We start from the raw sequence: 20,840 nt of genomic DNA on the forward strand, positions 1-20,840 counted from the left end.
GACCATAACGGCTGCTGCTGCCCGGCTCTCCTTCCCCCACTCCCGGCCCGACTCTGTCACGCTGGCAGAAGCCAAAGATCGGCTGGCCCCCCGCTGCTTTTCGCCGTCCTCGCTGGCGGCCCCAGACTCACTCGGCATCACGCCCGCCCGCTCACTGCACCCTCCCCGTACGCGGGGTCTGAAGCGCCGAGGAAACGAGGCCATGGAGCTGAGGCTCACTCTGAGGCCGATGGTTGCTGGGCGGCCCAACCCCTCTCCTCCTTAATATTATATCAATGGGGGTGGTTAGTGTGTGTGTATGTGTGTGAGTGTGAGTGTGAGTGTGAGTGAGTGTGAGTGTGAGTGTGAGTGTGTGTGTGTGTGTGTGTGTGTGTGTGTGTGTGTGTGTGTGTGTGTGTGGGGTGTTTAGTGTGTGTGAGAGGTTGGTTAGTGTCGCCCCCTCCCCTCGCCGCCCCCTCCCCTCGCAACCGCGCGTTGCGGGAACAGTCCCAATGGGTCTGCACTTGGTCTAGTCATGTATAAATTTAGAAAAAATCAGGAGTGACATTGTTGAACCCTTGGTTAAATTTGATAAGACTTGGGGAACACTTTCACACAACATAAATTGCTCACCGAACAGACTTGATGACAAACAGACTTAAATTGTTGAAATTCTCAGCTCAGATTCTGTTTTGCTTTTTTTTTCTTCTTTGTTACTTCTTTTTGTCTTTTTTTTTCATTTCATCTTTGTGTTTTTTTTCTACATATATAAGTTTTCTTTTAAACATTTAACAACATTTACATAAAGACCGGGAGGTCTATATTCAATGTGTATTTTGACACTGGACTCATATTTAGATTATACCTGTTATTAATGTAATCTTGATCCCTATGTATCAATATCATTGTTATGTTTATCATTATTCTTTTTTTTTGTTGTTGTTTTTTTTGTTTTGTTTTTGTTTTTGTTTTTGGGGGGAAAAAAGAATAAAAAGAATTTAAAAGAAAAGAAAGAAGTTTGAAACTGAGCGCGTGTTCCTGGCACTTACTGCAGTCTACTCTAGTCAGGTCCTGCTCTCTGTTGTCTCCTAGATTTCTCCCAGTGATCACTGTATTTGATGCTCTTAAATAAAGTCTGGATTGCCTTGCCCGATCTTTGTACTGTGTTTTAAGGTTGTAAGGTCATAAGGAATAGGTGTAGAATTAGGTCATTTGGCCCATTAAGCCAACTCCACCTTTCAATCATGCCCGTTTAAATCTCATATTCCTAACCCCATTCTCCTGACATATCCCCATTACATCTGTACGATTGTACGAATCAAGAATCTATCTATCTATCTCTGCCTTAAAAATATCACGGTCTTCCATGGCCTTCTGTGGCAAAGAATTCCACAGATTCATCACCCTCTGACTAAATACATTTATTCTCATCTCCTTCCTAAACGAATGTCCTTTAATTCTGAGGCTATGCCCTCTAGTCACTGACTCTCCGACTGGTTGAAACATCCTCTCCACATCCACTCTATCCAAGCCTTTCACTATTCAGAATCAGAATCGGAATCAGAATCAGAATCTGATTTTATTCGCCAAGTATGTTTTGCAACATACGAGGAATTTCACTGGCCAGGTCAATCATACAATTAAAAGCAACAGACTCAAAAACACATTTTAACATGAACATCCGCCACAGTGAATCCTACACATTCCTCACTGTGATGGAAGGCGAAATAAAGTTCAAGTCCTTCCTTTTGTTCTTCCTCGGTCAGGGGCCTCGAGCCCTCCGTTGACGGGATGATCTTGACTCCCGTAGTCGGCGGCGTTCGGGCCCTCCGCGTCGAGGCGATCAGCTCCCGCATTGGAGGGGTTATCAGCTCCCCCGCGCCGAGCGATCAAATCCTCCCGAGACTGCGAGCCCTTGATGGTAAGTCCGCAGACCACGGTAGGAGCGATCTCAAGCAAGGGATCCGCTCCGATGTTAAGTCGGCGCCCCGCGGTAGGGTCATGACATCCGAGGCGGCTCCCAGTCCCAGCGATGGTAGGCCGCAGAGCCCGGAGAATGTGATCCGAAAATCAATCACATCTCCGGGAAGGTAAGAACTTGAAAAAAAGTTTCCCCCAATCCCCCCCCCCTCCCCCCACATAAAACAAACCGAAGTACATTAAAACAAACACTTAACAGACGCTAAATTCTGCTTGTTTCAAGGAGTTCCCCCCTCATTATTCTAAACTCCAGCGAGTACTGGCCCAGTGCTGACAAATGCTCATCATAGGTTAACCTTTTTAAGGTTATCATAGGTTTTAAAGTTTTTTTTTAACGAGAATCCCCCTTACCAATAACAAGTGATTTGCTCCAGTCACTCCAGAAATGGCTTTCAAAACATTTATCATTCACCGCTGCTCTCACGTGCAGTGAATATTCTTTTGTGTGATCCCTGGTGATTATATGATTTGTGGAAGTCACATTTTCAAGCTGAGAGAAAAAAAACACAATGGTCACTGATTCATTACATTGACATGAGTGACGAAAGCAAAGACAGCTCACCTTAAACTCGCTGCCTCTAGAAATGAGCTAATATCATCAAAAACCCACACCTCCCTGCCCACGTTCACATCTCTACTGCTACCATCGGGAAGAAAGTCCAGGAGTCTGAGAAATGTTACCTCAAGATTCTAGAACAGCTTCTTCCCATCAATTATTAGGCTCTTAAACAACCCTGCACAATGCTATAGGACTTTGAAGGTAGACACAAAAAGCTGGAGTAACTGCATGGGTCATGCGGCATCTCTGAAGAAAAGGAACAAGTGAATTTTCGGGTTTGAGGCCGTCCTTCAGATTGAGAGTCAGGGGAAAGGGGAACAATAGATATAGAAGGCACGTAGAAGAAATGAATGAAAGATATGCAGAAAACAATGATGATCAAGGAAAGGTGGGGCCCACAATGGTCCACATTTACTGCATCCTGACTTTTTAGTATTCGGTAAGATTCAATGAGATCCCCCCCCCCCCCAATGAGATCCCCCCCAAACACCAGCTCCTAGAGGGACAGTGTGATGTGTAAGCGGGTTGGGGTCAGAGTGAGCCAATTGTTGGGTCTAGCCACCTGGTCCAGGTGGGAGATGGCTAGACAGAGACACCTGGTGGCAAAAGTCAGATGTGAGAGAGTTCATGTGTATGAAGGAACTGCAGATGCTGGTTTAAACCAAAGATAGACACATAAAGCTGGAGTAACTCAGCAGGTCAGACATCATCGACCAAAGGTAGATACAAATAGCTGGAGTAACTCAGCGGGTCAAGCAGCATCTCTGGAGAGAAGGAATGAGTGACGTTTCGGGTCAAGACCCTTCTTCCGTCTGGCGAAGGGTGTTGACCCAAAACGTCACCCATTCCTTCACTCCAAAGATGCTTCCTGTCCCGCTGAATTACGCCAGCTTTTTGTGTCAATCTTGTGGTAGAGTTTAGTTTCTTGTCACGTGTAAAGTACAGTGGTACAGTGAAAAGCTTTTTCTGCGTGCTAACCAGTCAGCGGAAAGACAATACATGATTACAATCGAGCCATTCACAGTTTACAGATGCATGATAAGGAAATAACGTTTGGTGCAAAGTACAACCAGGAAAGTCTGATCAAAGATGGTCCGAGGGTCACCAATGAGGTAAATGTTAGTTCAGCACTGCTCGCTAGTTATTGCTAGGATGGTTCAGCTGCCTGATAACAGCTGGGAAGAAACTGTCCCTCAATCTGGAGGTGTGCGTTTACACACTTCTATACCTTTTGCCTGATGGTTGAGGGGAGAAGAGGGAGTGGCCAGGGTGTGACTCATCATTGATTATGCTGCTGGCCTTGCCGAGGTAGCGTGAGATATAAATGGAGTCAATGGAAGGGAGGGTTGGTCTATGTGATGGTCTGGGCTGCGTCCACAATTCACTGCAATATCTTTCAGTTGTTCAGATGAGCACATTCAAAAGTGACTTATGGGCCTGTCTCATTTAGGCGATTTGTTAGGCGATTTTTTAGGCGACTAGGCTGACGCCACATGGTCGCCGGGGTGTCGCCTGTATGATCGTGAGTCGTCCCCTCAGTTGCCCAAAGATTTGTAGCGTCTTTCTGGTCGGAGACTGTCGGCGACAGTGGGTTTGACGCCAATGAGCGTAGCTTGACTTCTCCTGACGTAGGTGCTGTCGTAGTTGTCGCCAGGTTAACGTAGGTTGTCGTCGATGTTGACTTCGTTTTGGTTTTGTTGTTAAAGTAAAGATTCGAACTCAAATTTTATGTCGAAGGGGGGTCCAGTCGCTGATTTTTCAGCGATCTGCTACGAACATGACTGTCACCGGCAGTCGCCTAAAAGTAGCCTAAGTGGGACAGGCCCAATAGTGTCTTACTAATCTACAGAAGTGTCACGTAATGCATATCTTATGGAAAGGTACAAAAACAAATGCAAAACTCCAGGCACTGGGCACAGTTACTCTACCTCCTGCCTTCCCAATAGCATGACTAAAGGGCCTGTCCCACTTGGACCACCTAATCCACAAGTTTAGAAGACCTTTAGATGAGTTGAAAAAAATGTCAAGGTCATGTTGACTCGCCAAAGTAAAAGACCTCCTATGACTTCCTACGACTATGTCTACGACCTCCCACGATTAGCATCACGACCTACTATGACCCACCTACGAGTAAACAGTATCGATTTTTTCCATGCCAATTTTTTTTTACTCGTAGACATATTTTATCAGGTTGGGACCAACTTGAGGCCACGAGTACGCGGAGACCATTCACGAGCACGAGGAAGAGTTACGAAGGCCTCCTACGACCTTGTGGTGACCATGCTGCGAGTACGAGTCAAGGGTAAACTCGGCAGAGGTCGCCAATTAGGTCGTACAAGTGGGACAGGGGCTTAAGCAGAAGACATCTCATAAACAGTCACCATGCTTGGGGAGATAGACATAAAGTGCTGGAGGAACTCAGCAGAACAGGCAGCATTCCTGGAGAAAAGGTCTAGGTGAATTTTCGGGTCAGGACCCTTTTTCTTTCTGAAGATGGGTTCGAACCCGAAACATCACCAATCCTTTTCCCCCAGTGTCTGACGAAGGGTTTAGACACAAAATGTCACCTATTCCTTTTTCCAACATTCTGAAGGATTCCGACCCGAAACATCACCTATCATTTTACTCCAGTCTGAAGAAAGGTCACAAACCAAAAATATCACCTATTCCTTTTCTCCAAAGAAGCTGCCTGAGCTGCTGAATTCCTCCAGCACTTTGTGTCTATCTTGATACAAACCAGCATCTGCAGTTCTTTATTTCCACTTGTTTCATCAATCTTGCAGACCATGGATTATCTGCTGTGCTTTGCAGAGACAGGCTTCTCTGTGTGGAGATCCTAGTTAGACTCAGCTACATGTAGTGGGCCACATTGTTCACAAGATATATTCGATTCTGAGTTTAGAAGGATGAGGCGGGACCACGCTGAAAAATTATCGAATAACGAAAGGCCTGGTTAGATTGGTGTGGAATGGATGTTTCCATAAGTAGGAGAGTCTAGGACCAGAGATAATAGCCTCAGAGTTAAAGATACGAAGGAGATGAGGAGGAATTTGTTTCGTCAGAGGGTGATGAATCGATGGAATTCATTGCCACAAACAACAGTGGAAGCCAAGTCAATGGATATTTTTTAAGGCAGAGATAGATATTCTTGATTAGTGCGGGTGTCAGGGACATCCATCCTTAGATTAGTTTAGTTTATTTTACAGAGATACAGCGCTGAAACAGGCCCATTGGCCCACCGAGTCCGCGGAGACCAGCGACCCCTTCGCTCACAATTAACACGATCCGACACACTAAGGACAAATTACCAGTTTTTTTAACCAAGCTGATTTGCCTGTAAACCTGTACGTCTTTGGAGCGTGGGAGGAAACCGGAGCACCCGGAGAAAACTCACACAGGTCACGGGGAGAACGTACAAACTCCGTAAAGACAGCACCCATAGTCAGGTTCGAACCCGGGTCTCTGGCACTGTAAGGCAGCAACTCTACCGCTGCTCCACCATGCCGCTCCTGATCCTTATCCCAACTCCCAAGCAACACAAGTAACGAGTACTTGAGTAGCTGATCATAGTTAAATTCCCACACCTGGGATAAAGTAAACACTTGCTTACCTTTGTGTTTCCATCATTCAAATTTGTGCAGTTTAATTGAAACGTGTAACAAATGGTATTGAAATCAAATGTTGGAAGTGTCCATTTGACCTCATCCGTGCTTTTGTCGATCATGACATTTATTGGACTGTCGAGTTTATCTGCAAAAAGAGAACTTATTTCAAAGTCACAGCATGGTTGAGACACATCAGAAACAACTCTAAAATTTCACGTGGAATCTTAATGTCGCTTTATTGTTCAACTCCTAGTTCATACGACAATTAAACACTTTTGACTCTTGACACCTCTGTAAATCGCATGCACACAGTTTTGGGAGGTCAACTCGTTCCCCATAAGAGGGTGATGGCTCTGCTATCTATACTCATCTTGTCCAGGTGAGGTGAGAAATGCAAAAGGTACTGGCACATAACACAAAAGGAGGCACACGAGATTGCAGATGTTGCAATCCTGTGCAACGGAACAAGAGCCTTCTTCATAAGTTCATAAGTTATAGCCTCTTTTTTAAGACAGAGACAGATAGATTAGTACGGGTGTCAGGGGTTATGGAGAGAAGGCAGGAGAATAGGGTTAAGAGGCATGATTGAATGGCAGAGTAGCCTTGATGGACGAATGGCCTAATTCTATTCCCCTCACATGACCTTATGACCTTATGAATTTGGTACATTTTTAAAATTCTAAGATTATGAGGTCACTCAGAGACTTGATTAACAATGAAACTACGTCTTGATCACAGATTGGAGCTCAGTAAGACGTAATAAGGTCACAAACAGCATGAGATGATTATCGGAGTAGACTTGATGGGCCGAATGGCCTAATTCTTCTCCTATCACTTCTGACCTGATGAACTTATCTCCGCCTTAAGAATATCCATTGACTTTGGCCTCCACAGCCGCCTGTGGCAATGAATTCCACAGATTCACCATCCTCAGCCTGATGAAGGATCCTGACCCGAAACGTCGTGTTCCCGTTCCCCTCCACAGTTGCTGCCTGACCTGCTGAGTTCTTCCAGCACTTTGTCCTTTGCCCATAACACAGAAGAGTATCTGTAACTCTGTCTGTACAAATGGGTGTCAGAGGTTATGGGGAGAAGGCAGGAGAATGGGAGTTGAGAGGGATTGCTAGATCAGCCATGATTGAATAGCAGAGCAGACTTGATGGGCTGAATGCCCTAATTCTGCTCCCATATCTTTGGTTCTTTTGCAGTTTTAACAGGGCCTCCAAGCTTTGACCACGTTCCTTGGCCATTACAGGCAAAGATTCTAAGTTCTTCTGAATCAACGTAACAACCTGTGCCTGTCGCCCAGTTCCTCAACAACCATCTTCGCAAACACATTACTGCAATCTACAAAGGAGATAGTGATCGACTTCAAGAGGTGAAGTGGTACACATAGCCTGGTTTGCACTGACGACACCGAAGTAGAGATGGTTAAAATCTTTAAAGGCTTCGGAATAAATTTCACCAATGTCCTGGACCACCCATGTTGAAGCAATGGCCATGAAAGCACACCAACTCCTCTACTTCCTTAGAAGTCCTAGGAAGTTCAGCATGTCCCTAATAACTTTCACCAACCTCTACAGCATTTTATTGGGATGTATCACAGCTTGGTTTGTGAACAGCTCCATACAAGACCGAGAGAAATTGTGGACGCAGCCCAGACTATCACACAAACCAACCTCCCTTCCATTGAAGGTACACAAAAAAATGCTGGAGAAACTCTGCGGGTGCAGCAGCATCTATGGAGCGAAGGAAATAGGCAACTTTTCGGGCCATAACCCTTCTTCAGACTCCTTCTCCTCCTTCTCCCTTCCATTGACTCCATTTATACCTCACGCTGCCTCGGCAAGGCCAGCAGCATAATCAAGGACGAGTCACACCCTGGCCACTCTCTCTTCTCCTCTCTCTCTTCTCGTAAGAGAAGTGTGAAAACGCACACCTCCAGATTCAGGGACAATTTCTTCCCAGCTGTTATCAGGCAAATGAACTATCCTACCAACAACTAGAGGGCAGTCATGAGCTACTATCTATCACACAGGAGACCCTCAGACTATCTTTGATCAGACTTTACTGGACTTTATTTTGCACTATATGCTATTCACGTTATTTTCTTATCATGTATCTGTACACTGTGGATGACTCGATTGTAATCATGTTGAGAAGACTGGATAGACTCGGCTTGTACTCGTTAGAATTTAGAAGATTGAGGGGGGATCGTATAGAAACTTACAAAATTCTTAAGGGGTTGGACAGGCTAGATGCAGGAAGATTGTTCAAGATGTTGGGGAAGTCCAGAAAAAGGGGTCACAGTTTAAGGATAAGGGGGAAATCTTTTAGGACCGAGATAAGAAAAACATTTTTCACACAGAGAGTGGTGAATCTCTGGAATTCTCTGCTACAGAAGGTAGTTGAGGCCAGTTCATTGGCTATATTTAAGGGGGAGTTAGATGTGGCCCTTGTGGCTAAAGGGATCAGGGGGTATGGAGAGAAGGCAGGTACAGGATACTGAGTTGGATGATCAGCCATGATCATATTGAATGGCGGCGCAGGCTCGTCGGGCCGAATGGCCTACTCCTGCACCTATTTTCTATGTTTCTATGTCTATGTATTGTCCTTCTGCTGACTGGTTAGCACACAATAAAAGCTTTTAACTGTACCTTGGTACATGTGACAATAAGCTAAACTCAAACTCAAATCTTCTCCCGATCAATCACTACCTGCTACTTTTCCATCTACTGATATTTCAATTATGATCCACCAGAAAAAAACCCCCATACAAAATGCCTTACAGGAATTGAATGGGTTCACTATTCTGCAATACGGCAATTTGGCTTCCTTGTTCACTTCACTGATACAGATGATAATCTTGATGGTATCTTCAATGCGAATATTTTCGTTGACACAGCCAATGTTCCTCCCTCCATCCACCAGGTAATCTGCGCAGTTGAACACATCGGATGGGTTTCGCTCCCTTAAAAAGAAAATTGAGAAGTAAACTCTACAAAATAAAGACGGATAGGTCTGCACAGATCGACAGGGGAACGGGACAGACAGAGAGAGAGAGACACCTGACCCATCCATATCTCTGTGGCTCCCTCTCCCCTGACTCTCAGTCTGAAGAAGGGTCTTGACCCCTGGGCATTTAACGGTACGGGGCCTGTACTCGCTGGAATTTAGCAGAATGAGGGGGGTTCCTCATTAAAACGTACAGAATAGTGAAATAGTGAAAGGCTTGGTTGGAGTGGATGTGGAGAGGATGTTTCCACTAATGGGAGAGTCTAGGACGGGAGGTCATAGCCTCAGAAATAAAGGACATTCCTTTTGGAAGGAGATGAGGAGGGATTTCTTTAGTCAGAGGGTGGGTGAATCTGTGGAATTCTTTGCAACAGAAAGCTGCGGAGGCCGACAATTGATATTTTTAATGCAGAGATAGATAGATTCTTGTTATAGTACAGGTGTCAGGGGTTATGGGTAGAAGGCAGGAGAATGGGGTTAGGAGGGAGAGATAGAATAGCAATGATTGAATGGCGGAGTAGACTTGATGGGCCGAATAGCTTAATTCTGCTCCCATCACTTGTGACCTTGTGTCCTTATGGCCCGAAACGTCACCCATTCCATCTCTCCAGAGAAGCTGCCTGTCCCACTGGAGTTACTCCAGCATTTGTTTTTTTTGGGGTGGGGGAGAGAGAGTGAGAGTGAGGAGGGAGGAGGGATGAGGGTGGAGGGTGGAGGGAGGAGGGAGGAGGGAGGAGGGAGGAGGGAGGAGGGGGGAGGGGGGAGGGGGAGAGGGGGGAGGGGGGAGGGAGAGGGGGGAGGGGAGAGGGGGGAGGGAGAGGGGGGAGGGAGAGGGGGGAGGGAGAGGGAGGGAGGGAGAGGGGAGAGGGGAGAGGGGGAGGAAGAGGGGAGGGAGAGGGGGGGGAGGAGGGGAGGGGGAGGAGGAGGGGGGAGGGGGGAGGGGGGAGGGGGGAGGGGGAGGAGAGGGGGGAGGGAGAGGGGGGGGGAGGAGGAGGGGGAGGGAGAGGGGGGAGGGGGAGGAAGAGGGGGAGGAAGAGGGGAGAGGGAGGGGATATGGATGGATGGATGGCCAGTGAGTAGATGGTGGTGAATCTGTGGAATTCTTTGCCACAAAAAGCTGTGGAGGCCAAGTCAGTGGATATATTTAACACAGAGATACGTAAGGGCCTATCCCACCAGCATGCGATTGCATGCGTCTAGCGCGACCAAACGTGGTGGCTTGAGGCGTACGGCCTCGCGGGGCCGGTCCCACTAACCAACCACGGAGCCGTCTGGAGTTGTGCGGGGCTGGTCCCGACATCATACTCACCAATGAGCTGGGCAGGAGGCGGGCCGACTGAATTTGGACGTCGCACGGCGTCGGGCGGTTACGTCATCACGTAACGGCACGCCGGGCGGTGACGTCATCGCGCAACGCCACGCGCAAGGCGTACGCTGTCGTGACGCTGCATACGGCATCAAGATGCTGCGTATGGGGTCAAGACGCTGCATACGGCGTCGAGACACTGCGTACGGCCATCGAGGTGCTGCGTACGGCCTCAATGCGGCTGCAGGCCAACAGGCTGTTGCCGCGCGGAATTTTTCAGAGCCCCGCGTGATGTCGGGACCAGCCCCGCACAACTCCATACGGCTCCGGCGGTCAAAGTGGGACCGGCCCCACGAGGCCGTACGGCTCAAGCGACCACGTTAGGTCGCGCTAGCCGCATGCAGTCGCATGCTGGTGTGACAGGCCTTTTAGATTCTTGATTAGTAAGGAAGTCAAGTGTTATGGGGAGAAGGCAGGAGAATGGGGCTAGGAGGTAGAGAGGGATCAGCCGTGATTGAATGGCGCAATAGGCTTGATGGGCAGAATGGCCTAATTCCACAGATTCACAACTCTGGCTGAAAAGGTTTTTCCTCATCTCAGTCCTAAATGACCGATCCCTTTTTCTTAAACTGTGACCCCTAGTTCTGGTTTATTGGTCGGTATAGACTCGGTGGGTCAAAGGTCCTGTTTCCATGCAGAATCTTTCAATCAGTCGGTATTTCAATGGATAAATTAAAAGATAGATAAATAGAATAAACAGGCACAAAGACATATAATGAAAGAATGGGTTGACTGGGCTGGTATTCACTGGAATTTAGAAGGATGAGAGGATATCTTATAGAAACATATAAGATCTTAAAGGATTGGACAGGCTAGATGCCGGAAAAAGATTCCCGTTGTTGGGGGTGTCCAGAACCAGGGGTCACAGTTTAAGAATAAGGGGTCGGCCATTTACAACTGAGATGAGGAAAACCTTTTCCACCCAGAAAGTTGTGAATCTGTGGAATTCTCTGCCACAGGAGTCAGTGGAGGCCAATTCACTGGATGTTTTCAAGATTAACTCTAAATTAACTCTAATTTAGCTCTGAGGTCTAAAGGAATCAAGGGATAGGGGGAAAAGCAGAAATGGGGTACTGATTTTAGATGATCAGCCATGATAATATTGAATGGCATTGGTGGCTCGAAGGGCCGAATGGCCTACTCTTGTACATTTTTCTCTGTTTCTATGACAGGTGAGACTGACAACAGGCAGTGAGATGGTAAATAGATAAATAGGTAAAGAAAGAAAACTGGATAGATTGGTTGGTGGATGGATAAATGAACAAAGAGAGACATAAACACGGTGGCACAGCGATAGAATTGCTGCCTTACAGCGCCAGGTCCCGGGTTCGATCCTAATCAAGGGTGCTGTCTGTACGGATGTTTATACATTCTCCCTGTGACCACATGGGTTTTCTCAGGGTGCTCCGATTTCTTCCTACATTCCAAAGACGTACAGTTTTTGCAGGTTCATTATAAATTGTCCCTGGTGTGTTGGATAGAACTAGTGTACAGGTGATCTCCGGCTGGCCTAGACTTGGTGGGCCGAAGGGCCTGTCTCCACACTGTATTGCTAAACTGAATTAACTAAATGGAATCACACACACACACACACACACAGACACACACACACACACACCAACAACACCAACACCAACAACAACAACAACAACAACAACAACAACAACAAACTAGAATGCAACACAAATGGACAGGTGAACATAATGGTGAGAACCAGTAAAAGATCGAACAAAATGTTGTCAAACTGGAAAGGGTGCAGACAAAATGTATGAAGATGTTGCCAGGACTAGAGGGTCTGAGATATAGAGAGAGGTTGAGTAAGCTGGGACTCTATTCCTTGGAGCGCAGGAGGATGAGGGGTGATATAATAGAGGTGTATAAGATCATAAGAGGAATAGATCGGGCAGACACACAGAGTCTCTTGTCTAGAGTTGGTGAATCGAGGACCTGAGGACATAGGATCAAGGTGAAGGGGAAAAGATTTAATAGGAATCTGAGGGAAAACCTTTTCTCACAGAGTGGTGGCTGTATAGAACAAGCTGCCAGAGGAGGTAGTAGAGGCAGGCACTATACCAACGTTTAAGGTACCTGGATAGGACAAGTTTGGAAGGATGTGGACTAAATGCGGGCAGGTGGGACTAGTGTAACTGGGACATGTTGGCCGGTGTGGACAAGTTGGACTGAAGGGCCTGTTTCCACACAGTACCACTCTATCACTCTATGACTCAGAAATATATATTGATTGAGATCCTTCTTTACCTGTAGGACAAAATGAATCGTGCATCCTCCGATGCATCTTCAGTAACATCCCAACTGCAGTTCATGTACAGCTCACCATAGAAAATGCAAATTAAGTTGTCAACTGAAGCGAATGATTCACCTGAATGAACAAAAGTGAGAATACATCCATCTTGTACATGTAGATGTAATTAAACGTTCTTCTATTCCAATCCCATCATAATAAATCAAGGTTTCATTGGTAATATGTGTCTCTAGTGTCACGACTCTAGTGTCATGTTTATCACTTTGGACTTTAGACTTTACTTTAGAGATACAGCACAGAAACAAGCCCTTCAGCCCACTGAGTCTGCGCAAATCAGAGATCATCCCATGCATTAACACTATCCTACGCACTAGGGACAAATTTACAACTTACCGGAGCCAATTAACCCACAAATCTGCACATCCTTAGAGTTTGGGAGGAAAGTGGAGCACCCGGAGTAAATACACGGGGTCACACAGAGAATGTACAAACTCCGTACACACAGCACCCGTAGTCTGGATCGAACCCGGGTCTCTGGCGCTGTAAGGCAGCGACTCTGCTGACATAAAGATTCAGCTCATGAAAACTCATCATTATTGTGTCAGAACACAGCTGGGACAGTTGGTTGGCACAGTGCGATATGGAGGAATCTCATCACTTCCTGAAACCTAATTAAGCCTGAAACATTGTTGTTTAGTACATAACAAAATGTCAAACAAAACCTTAAGTGTAGTGTTTAAGAGACTTTGTCTGGGATATGATGGTAATGGTGGGATACAGATCATGTGTTGGGCAGATGAGATTATTTTATATTGGCATCATGTTCTCCACGGACATTATGGGCCAAAGAGCCTGTTCATGTCTGTGCTGTTCTATATTCCACGTTCCATGTTGTAGATGGTACAATAACTGAAAACATCAGTAAAACCTAATGGTCCAGGCACAGTGGTTCAGCAGTAGAGTTGCTGCATTACACCTCCAGAGGCCTGGGTTCGATCCTGACCACGGTGCTGACTGTATAGAATTTGTACGTTCTCCCTGTGACTGCGTGGGTTTTCTCCGAGATCTTCGGTTTCCTGCCACTCTCCAAAGATATACAGATTTGTAGGTTAATTGGCTTTGGTGAAAGATTGTAAAATTGTCCCCTAGTGCAGGATAATGTTTCTGTACAAGGACCGCTGGTCGTTGCGAACTCGGTTGGCTGAAGGTCATGTATCCACACTGTATCTCTGAACTAAACCATGGTCTAAACTAAATTATCCACAAGACTAATTTACAGCTGACAACCCATTGATTTCTCTAACTTCGTAACCCCGGCATTCCCTTTCTCTCTATCCCTCCCCCACCCAAGTTGCACCAGCTTCTTGTTTTCACCCAACAAACAGCTAACAATGGCCTGTTTACTTTATCATCATTACTTTTTTGCATATCTTTCATTCATTGTTCTTTATCTCTCTACATCACCGTCTATATTTCTAATTTCCCTTATCCCTATCTAGTCTGAAGAAGGGTCTCGACCCAAAACATCACCCCTTCCTTCTCTCCAGAGATGCTGCCTGTCCCGCTGAGTTACTCCAGCTTTATGTGTCTATCTACAAGAATAATTTATCCCATCGGTCACTTTACATCAGCAGTAATCCATCAGCTTTGGCAGTCTCTGAGTTGGTGCATGCTAAAGGACCATCAGCGTGTGACTTCAACCGTGCTAATTACACACTTGTATCATTGTACTGATTTGACTTTACACTGACACAACATGTGAAATCCTTGCCCCATCTCATTCCAAATTTTGATTACCTTTCTAGAACCATGGTTCAAATGCCTCATTCCTTGTTCCCCATTTCCCCAACGAAAGAACAAAACAGAAAGCCATTCGACAAGCCATTCAAATGGAAACCCACCTGGCAGATTAAAGGTTCTCTCAGTCCAACGGCTAGCTATTTTTCTATTTTTAAGCCTCACTCGAGCATGTAGTCCTCGGTGTAATTCCAAATCCAGATCCTTTTGATGTTTTTGCACAAAGTATGTTTCCATCTAAATGAAAATAATAGCAAACTTAAAATCTCTTTGCGTTAATAGCGAATCGCAAGAGATGAACATTCGAGGTTGAAATGATTGACTGCATTTATACCTCATGCTACCTCGGCAAGGCCAGCAGTATAATCAAGGACGAGTCGCACCCTGGTCACTCCCTCTTCTCCCCTCTCCCATCACGCAGAAGGTATGGAAGTGTGAAAACACACACCGCCCGATTCAAGGTCAGTTTCTTCCCAGCTGTTATCAGGCAACTGAATCATCCTACCACAACCAGAGAGCAGTGCTGAACTACTATCTACCTGTTTGGTGACCCCTGGACTATCCTTGATCGGACTTTGCTGGCTTTACCTTGCTCTAAACGTTATTCCCTTATCATGTATCTGTACACTGTAATTGGATCGATTGTATTGTCTTTCTGCTGGCTGGTTAGCGCGCAACAAAAGGTTTTCACTGTACCCCGGTACATGTGACAATAAACTAAACTGAAATTACTGAAACCAATCATGAACTAAGATCTCCATTATTGGAGAATTACAATTTTTAAAAGACATTTGGACAGATTATAAGGATAGGAAGGATTTGGAGGGAAAAAAAGACCATGGGTGCTGGAGCAACTCTGCGAGTCAGGCAGCATCTCTGGGGAACAGGGAGGTGATGTTTGGGATCAGGACCTCTCTTCAGAGACTGGTTAGCACGCAACAAATGCTTTTCATTATTCTTTGGTACACATGACAATAGACTAACCACAAACTCAAAAGGTCCCATCTGGAAACGCTATCTGCCCATGTTCTCCAGAGATGTTTCCTGACCCGCTGAATTACTCCAGCAATTTGTGCCTTCTGTTGTCAACCAGCACCTGCAGTTCCTTGTGTTGCTGAAGGAATTAGAGAGTTATGGGGCAAAGGCAGGCAAATAGCACTATATAACCATATAACAATTACAGCACGGAAACAGGCCATCTCGACCCTTCTAGTCCGTGCCCAACACGTATTCTCCTCTAGTCCCATTATACCTGCACTCAGACCATAACCCTCCATTCCTTTCCCGTCCATATAACTATCCAATTTATTTTTAAATGATAAAAACGAACCTGCCTCCACCACCTTCACTGGAAGCTCATTCCACACAGCCACCACTTTCTGAGTAAAGAAGTTCCCCCTCATGTTACCCCTAAACCTCTGTCTCCTAATTCTCAAATCATGTCCCCTTGTTTGAATCTTCCCTACTCTCAGTGGGAAAAGCTTATCCACGTCAACTCTGTCTATCCCTCTCATCATTTTAAAGACCTCTCTCAAGTCCCCCCTTAACCTTCTGCGCTCCAAAGAATAAAGCCCTAACTTGTTCAACCTTTCTCTGTAACTAGTCCAAGATGCCAATCTGGATGGCATGGACAAGGTGGGCCAAAGACCTGTTTGTATAACTCAATGAGTCTATGAATCCACTCTTTCAGAAAGATAGGAATATGCAGACGGAAATGAAGTTACAGTGCCATTAAAATACTAGACCAAGTGCAGACCCGTTGGGTCTGATCCCCCAATGTGTGGTTGTGGGGGGGGAGGCGGCATGCAGCATCACACACTAACTACCCCCCCCCCCTCCTGCACTCACGCTAATGGAGGGGAGGAGGGGGGAGAGAGAGAGAGAGAGAGAGAGAGAGAGGGGGGGGAGAGAGGCGGGGGGCGAGAGGGGGGAGGAGAGAGGGGGGGAGGAGAGAGGGGGGGAGGGGGGAGGAGAGAGGGGGGGAGGAGGAGAGGGGGGAGGAGAGAGGGGGGGAGGAGAGAGGGGGGAGGAGAGAGGGGGGGAGGAGGAGAGGGGGGAGGAGAGAGGGGGGAGGAAGGAGGGGGGGAGGAGAGAGGGGGAGAGAGAGGGGGGGAGAGGAGGGGGGAGGAGGAGGGGGGAGGGAGGAGAGGAGGGGGGGAGGAGAGGAGGGGGGAGAAGAGGAGGGGGGAGGAGAGGAGGGGGGAGGAGAGGAGGGGGGAGGAGAGGAGGGGGGGAGGAGAGGAGGGGGAAGAGGAGAGGGGGGAGAGGAGGGGGGAGAGGAGAGGAGAGGGGGAGGAGAGGGGGATGCGATGAGAGGGGGATGCGATGAGAGGGGAGTGAGGAGAGGGGGGTGAGGAGAAGGGAAAGATGAGAGGGGAGAGGAGATGGGGCAGTGGAGAGGGGGAGAGGGGGAGAGGAGAGGGACGGGGAGGACGAGAGGGTGGGGAGGAGGAGAGGGAGGGGGGAGGAGAGGGAGGGAGATGAGAGGGGGGAGAGGAGAGGAGAGGGGGGGGGGGGGGGGGGGGGGGGGAGGGGGGGGGGAGGGAGGGGGGGGGGGGGGGGAGAGAGAGAGAGAGTGCCTTTTTACTTCAACCCAAACAACTATTTGCAGGCAGTGCTTTTTTACCTCTAACCATATTTTCATTTTCAAACCAAATTAAGAGTACTAACAGTGCTGTAGACATTTGTCAGTGTCATTCAAAGCTTTGATTGAGGCACACCACTTGCAGAGACTGATTGAGGCACACCACTTGCAGAGACTGATTGAGGCACACCACTTGCAGAGACTGATTGAGGCACACCGTTTCCTGGTTTTATAGTCGCTCCCCCTCCCTCCAGCAGGGGCAGTAGAGAGAATGGGGAATGTTGTAAAAACATTAATATCTCTGTCAATTTTCATCGACAGGAAAAATCCTCGCGACACACGTGGTGGAGGGGGGCTCTGAGCGAGGTGGCCAAAAATGACGGCCGTAGGTGGCGTCGTACTCTCGGAAACCGCAGCACAGAAAGCCGATACCGGTCAAGAACAGAGTTTTAGTAATATAGATTTACATATTTGGAGAGATTGGATGAAATCTACCTTGCTGTCTTTTAAATCGAGGTAGGTGTAATCTAGTTGGTATTTGACGTTCCCTGTACACTTGCAGTCTCCTTCCCAAGAAAAGGTGTACTCTCCGAGACTTCTGTGGGTAATCGATATATTTCTGGGTGGATTCCTCTTAATTTTGGGAGCTGAATTAGTAAATGAACAAATGTTTTAGGCAAGTGCAAGGCACGCATTGTTCAAACTTCAACATCTTGTTGAACAGCCAAAGAAAGGAGCAGAAACACATTGTCGAAGAATTTGAAAATCTCTCACCGTTTAAAACAGACATCCCATTCACTACTCTTCTTTTTTTCACCTGTTGCTCAGGTTTACTTTCCTTTCGGCTTCAGAGATACAGCGCGGAAACAGGCCCTTCAGCCCACCGAGTCCGCGCCGACCAGCAATCACCCCGTGCACTAGCACTACTCAACACACTTACAATTAACAATTTTCCCGAAGCCAATTCACCTACAAATCCGTACGTCTTTGGAGTGTGGGAGGAAAGCGGAGCACCCAGAGAAAACCCACGCGGGTCACAGTGAGAAGGTACAAACTCAAGTTCATGTTCGCATTTATTGTCACTTAACCAATTAAGGTGCAGTGAAATTTGAGTAACGACTCAATTGTGACGCCAGAGATACCCGTTGTGACGTGTCACGGAAACACTCCATCAACTGTGCCTCTCCATCCCTCTTCCTACCCCTATCCTCCTCCATTCCCCCTCATCCCCAGCACCCTGTCTCTCTCCTCATCACCCTCCGTCTTCTTTCCCCTCTCCTCCTCCCCTCCCCCAGTCCCTCTCTCACCTCTCCTTTCCTATCCTTTCCCCTACCCTCAGTCACGCCGTCCATAACCCATCTCCCCTCCCTACCCCCCTCCTCTCCCTCTATCTCCAATTCTCCCCCACTCCTCACCTCCCCTATCCCACTCCCCCACTCTCACTCGTCACCTCCCCCACTATCGCCTCCCTCTCCACTCCCTACCCCCTCCTCTCCTTCTATCCCACTGCTCCCCCACTCCTCACCACTTCGGTAACCCACCTCCCCCCCCCTCACAATGAAAATTGCGATTTTTTAATAAAATGAAACCTCTCGAATTCTCCAGCAGGGCGACGATTAAGTTGTATGAGGCGGGGGCTGTCATGGAGGAGGGGAGGGGTCGAGCGTCCTGGAGCCGGGAGAGGGGTAGGGCTTGAGGCGGGGTCTGTCTGGGGGGGAGAGGGCGAGCTTCCTTGAGCTGGGGGAGGGGGAGGTGAATGGAGAGGCCGATGGTACCCGGTGCAGCATCTCCTCGACCCCAGGGCCCGGAGGGGGGCAGCAGGAATTAAAATAAAAGGAAACCCTTGGGCCGTTGTGATGAAAAAAAAAGATGACGGTCTGAAATTGTGCAAAGACCACGCTGAGGACACATGATGTGTCATTTGTGAAGCCTGTCAAGTAATGACAGGAAGTGGGGGCGGGGAAAGTGGGGGTGGGGCAAGTGGGGCTGGGCAAGTGGGGCTGGGCAAGGGGGGATGGGGCAAGTGAAGGCAATGTTTTATTTTTATAAGTTTTAAACATCAATAACTTGTGACATATACCATCAATCTGAACAAAACTTGTTTAATTTACATCACAGGGCAATGGAGAGTACGGTGGGCCAAAAATTGTAGTGCTATCTTGTACCATTTTTACAGAAATACAAACCAGGCAAACAAACGGACAAACAAACAAGATGAGAGTTTTTAGTAATATAGAGATGGGCCAAATGCAAGCATTGATACTAGATTAAACGGGACATCTTGGTCGACAAGGACGAGTTACGCCAAAGGGCTTGTTTCCATGCGGTATGAATCTGTGATTCTAAACATGAGTGTAAAGTTTATTTTCACCCCTAATTTCAACCCTAAGACCCAGAAGAGCAACATTAACAGATTATTTCACTGGAGGCACAAGAAACTGCAGATGCCGTAACCTTCAGGAAAACACCAAATACTGGAGAGTAACTCAGTGGGTCAGTGGGTCAGGCAGCATATGTGGAGGGAATGGCTGGATGACATTTTGGGTTGGGACACTTCATCAGACTAGAAAGCCAATATGAAGCAGGGTCCACACCCTTATTTCATGAGCTGTTTTCTAAATCCTAAATAAATTAAACTATTTTTTAAACCACAGGTAAAGCATTATTGTGGTGGGGGAGGGGGAAAGTGAAAAGAAACATGCTTGCAGAGAGTGTGTAGCCTACAGAGTGTGCTAGTGTGTAGCCTACACAGAGAGTGTGTAGCCTATTGAAACATATAAGATTGTTAAGGGCTTGGAAACACTAGAGGCAGGAAACATGTTCCCGATGTTGGGGGAGTCCAGAACCAGGGGCCACTGTTTAAGAATAAGGAGTAAGCCATTTCGAACGGAGACGAGGAAACACTTTTTCTCACAGGGAGTGGTGAGTCTGTGGAATTCTCTGCCTCAGAGGGCGGTGGAGGCAGGTTCTCTGGATGCTTTCAAGAGAGAGCTAGATAGGGCTCTTAAAAATAGCGGAGTCAGGGGATATGGGGAGAAGGCAGGAACGGGGTACTGATTTGGGATGATCAGCCATGATCACATTGAATGGCTCGAAGGGCCAAATGGCCTACTCCTGCACCTATTGTCTATTGTCTAACTCATTGTAATGAAGGCCAGGTTTGGAAGAAATCAATGGTTTCATGGTTACAATGGTCAACTGAGGGAAGATAATGTGCAGATCTTCAAGGACAGGGAAGGGAGTGGGGCGGCTCAACTAGGAATCGTCACAGATGGAAAGGCCTCCAGGTATCATGAAACGAAAATTTGGACGGAGAAGGGAGTGCGGTGGCTCCACCAGCAACTGTCACAGACAGGTATCATCATGAACCCAAAATCCTCCTTCATCCCACAACAATTCTATGATTCCCCTGGAAAGTATTATGTTTAGAGATACAGTGTGGAAGCAGGACTTTCGGCCCATCGAGTCCGCACTGACCAACGATCACCCATACGCTAGTTCCAGGGACAATTTACAGAAGCCAATTGCCTTGCCAACCTGCACGTCTTTGGAGTGTGGGAGAAAACCGGAGCACGGAAAGACCCAGGCGGTCGCAGGGAGAACAGACAAACTCCCTACCAACAGCACCCGCAGTCAGGATCGAACCCACGTCACTTATGCTGTAAGGCAGCAACTCTACCGCTGCACCAACC

The 20,840-nt window shown here is 47.3% G+C and overlaps 2 protein-coding genes across 2 annotated transcripts in view; one reads left to right on the forward strand and one right to left on the reverse strand.

Moving 5' to 3' along the window:
* The window catches only part of LOC116974634 (interleukin-5 receptor subunit alpha-like), a 300,632-nt gene that overhangs the window by 29,541 nt on the left and 250,251 nt on the right, over positions 1-20,840 (forward strand). The gene's annotated exons all lie outside the window — the stretch shown is intronic.
* Positions 1,895-20,840, reverse strand: part of LOC116974633 (interleukin-5 receptor subunit alpha-like) — a 160,553-nt gene continuing 141,607 nt past the window's right edge. The window contains exons 4-9 of the mRNA XM_033023317.1: positions 14,669-14,801; positions 12,764-12,884; positions 8,913-9,094; positions 6,129-6,268; positions 2,305-2,449; positions 1,895-2,255 (exon numbers count right to left, since the gene is read on the reverse strand). Coding sequence (XP_032879208.1) covers positions 2,251-2,255; positions 2,305-2,449; positions 6,129-6,268; positions 8,913-9,094; positions 12,764-12,884; positions 14,669-14,801 — 726 coding nt within the window. The 3' untranslated portion in view covers positions 1,895-2,250. The remainder of the gene's footprint in view (positions 2,256-2,304; positions 2,450-6,128; positions 6,269-8,912; positions 9,095-12,763; positions 12,885-14,668; positions 14,802-20,840) is intronic.

This window comes from Amblyraja radiata, chromosome 6, assembly GCF_010909765.2.
Source record: "Amblyraja radiata isolate CabotCenter1 chromosome 6, sAmbRad1.1.pri, whole genome shotgun sequence".
NCBI classification, from domain to species: domain Eukaryota; kingdom Metazoa; phylum Chordata; class Chondrichthyes; order Rajiformes; family Rajidae; genus Amblyraja; species Amblyraja radiata.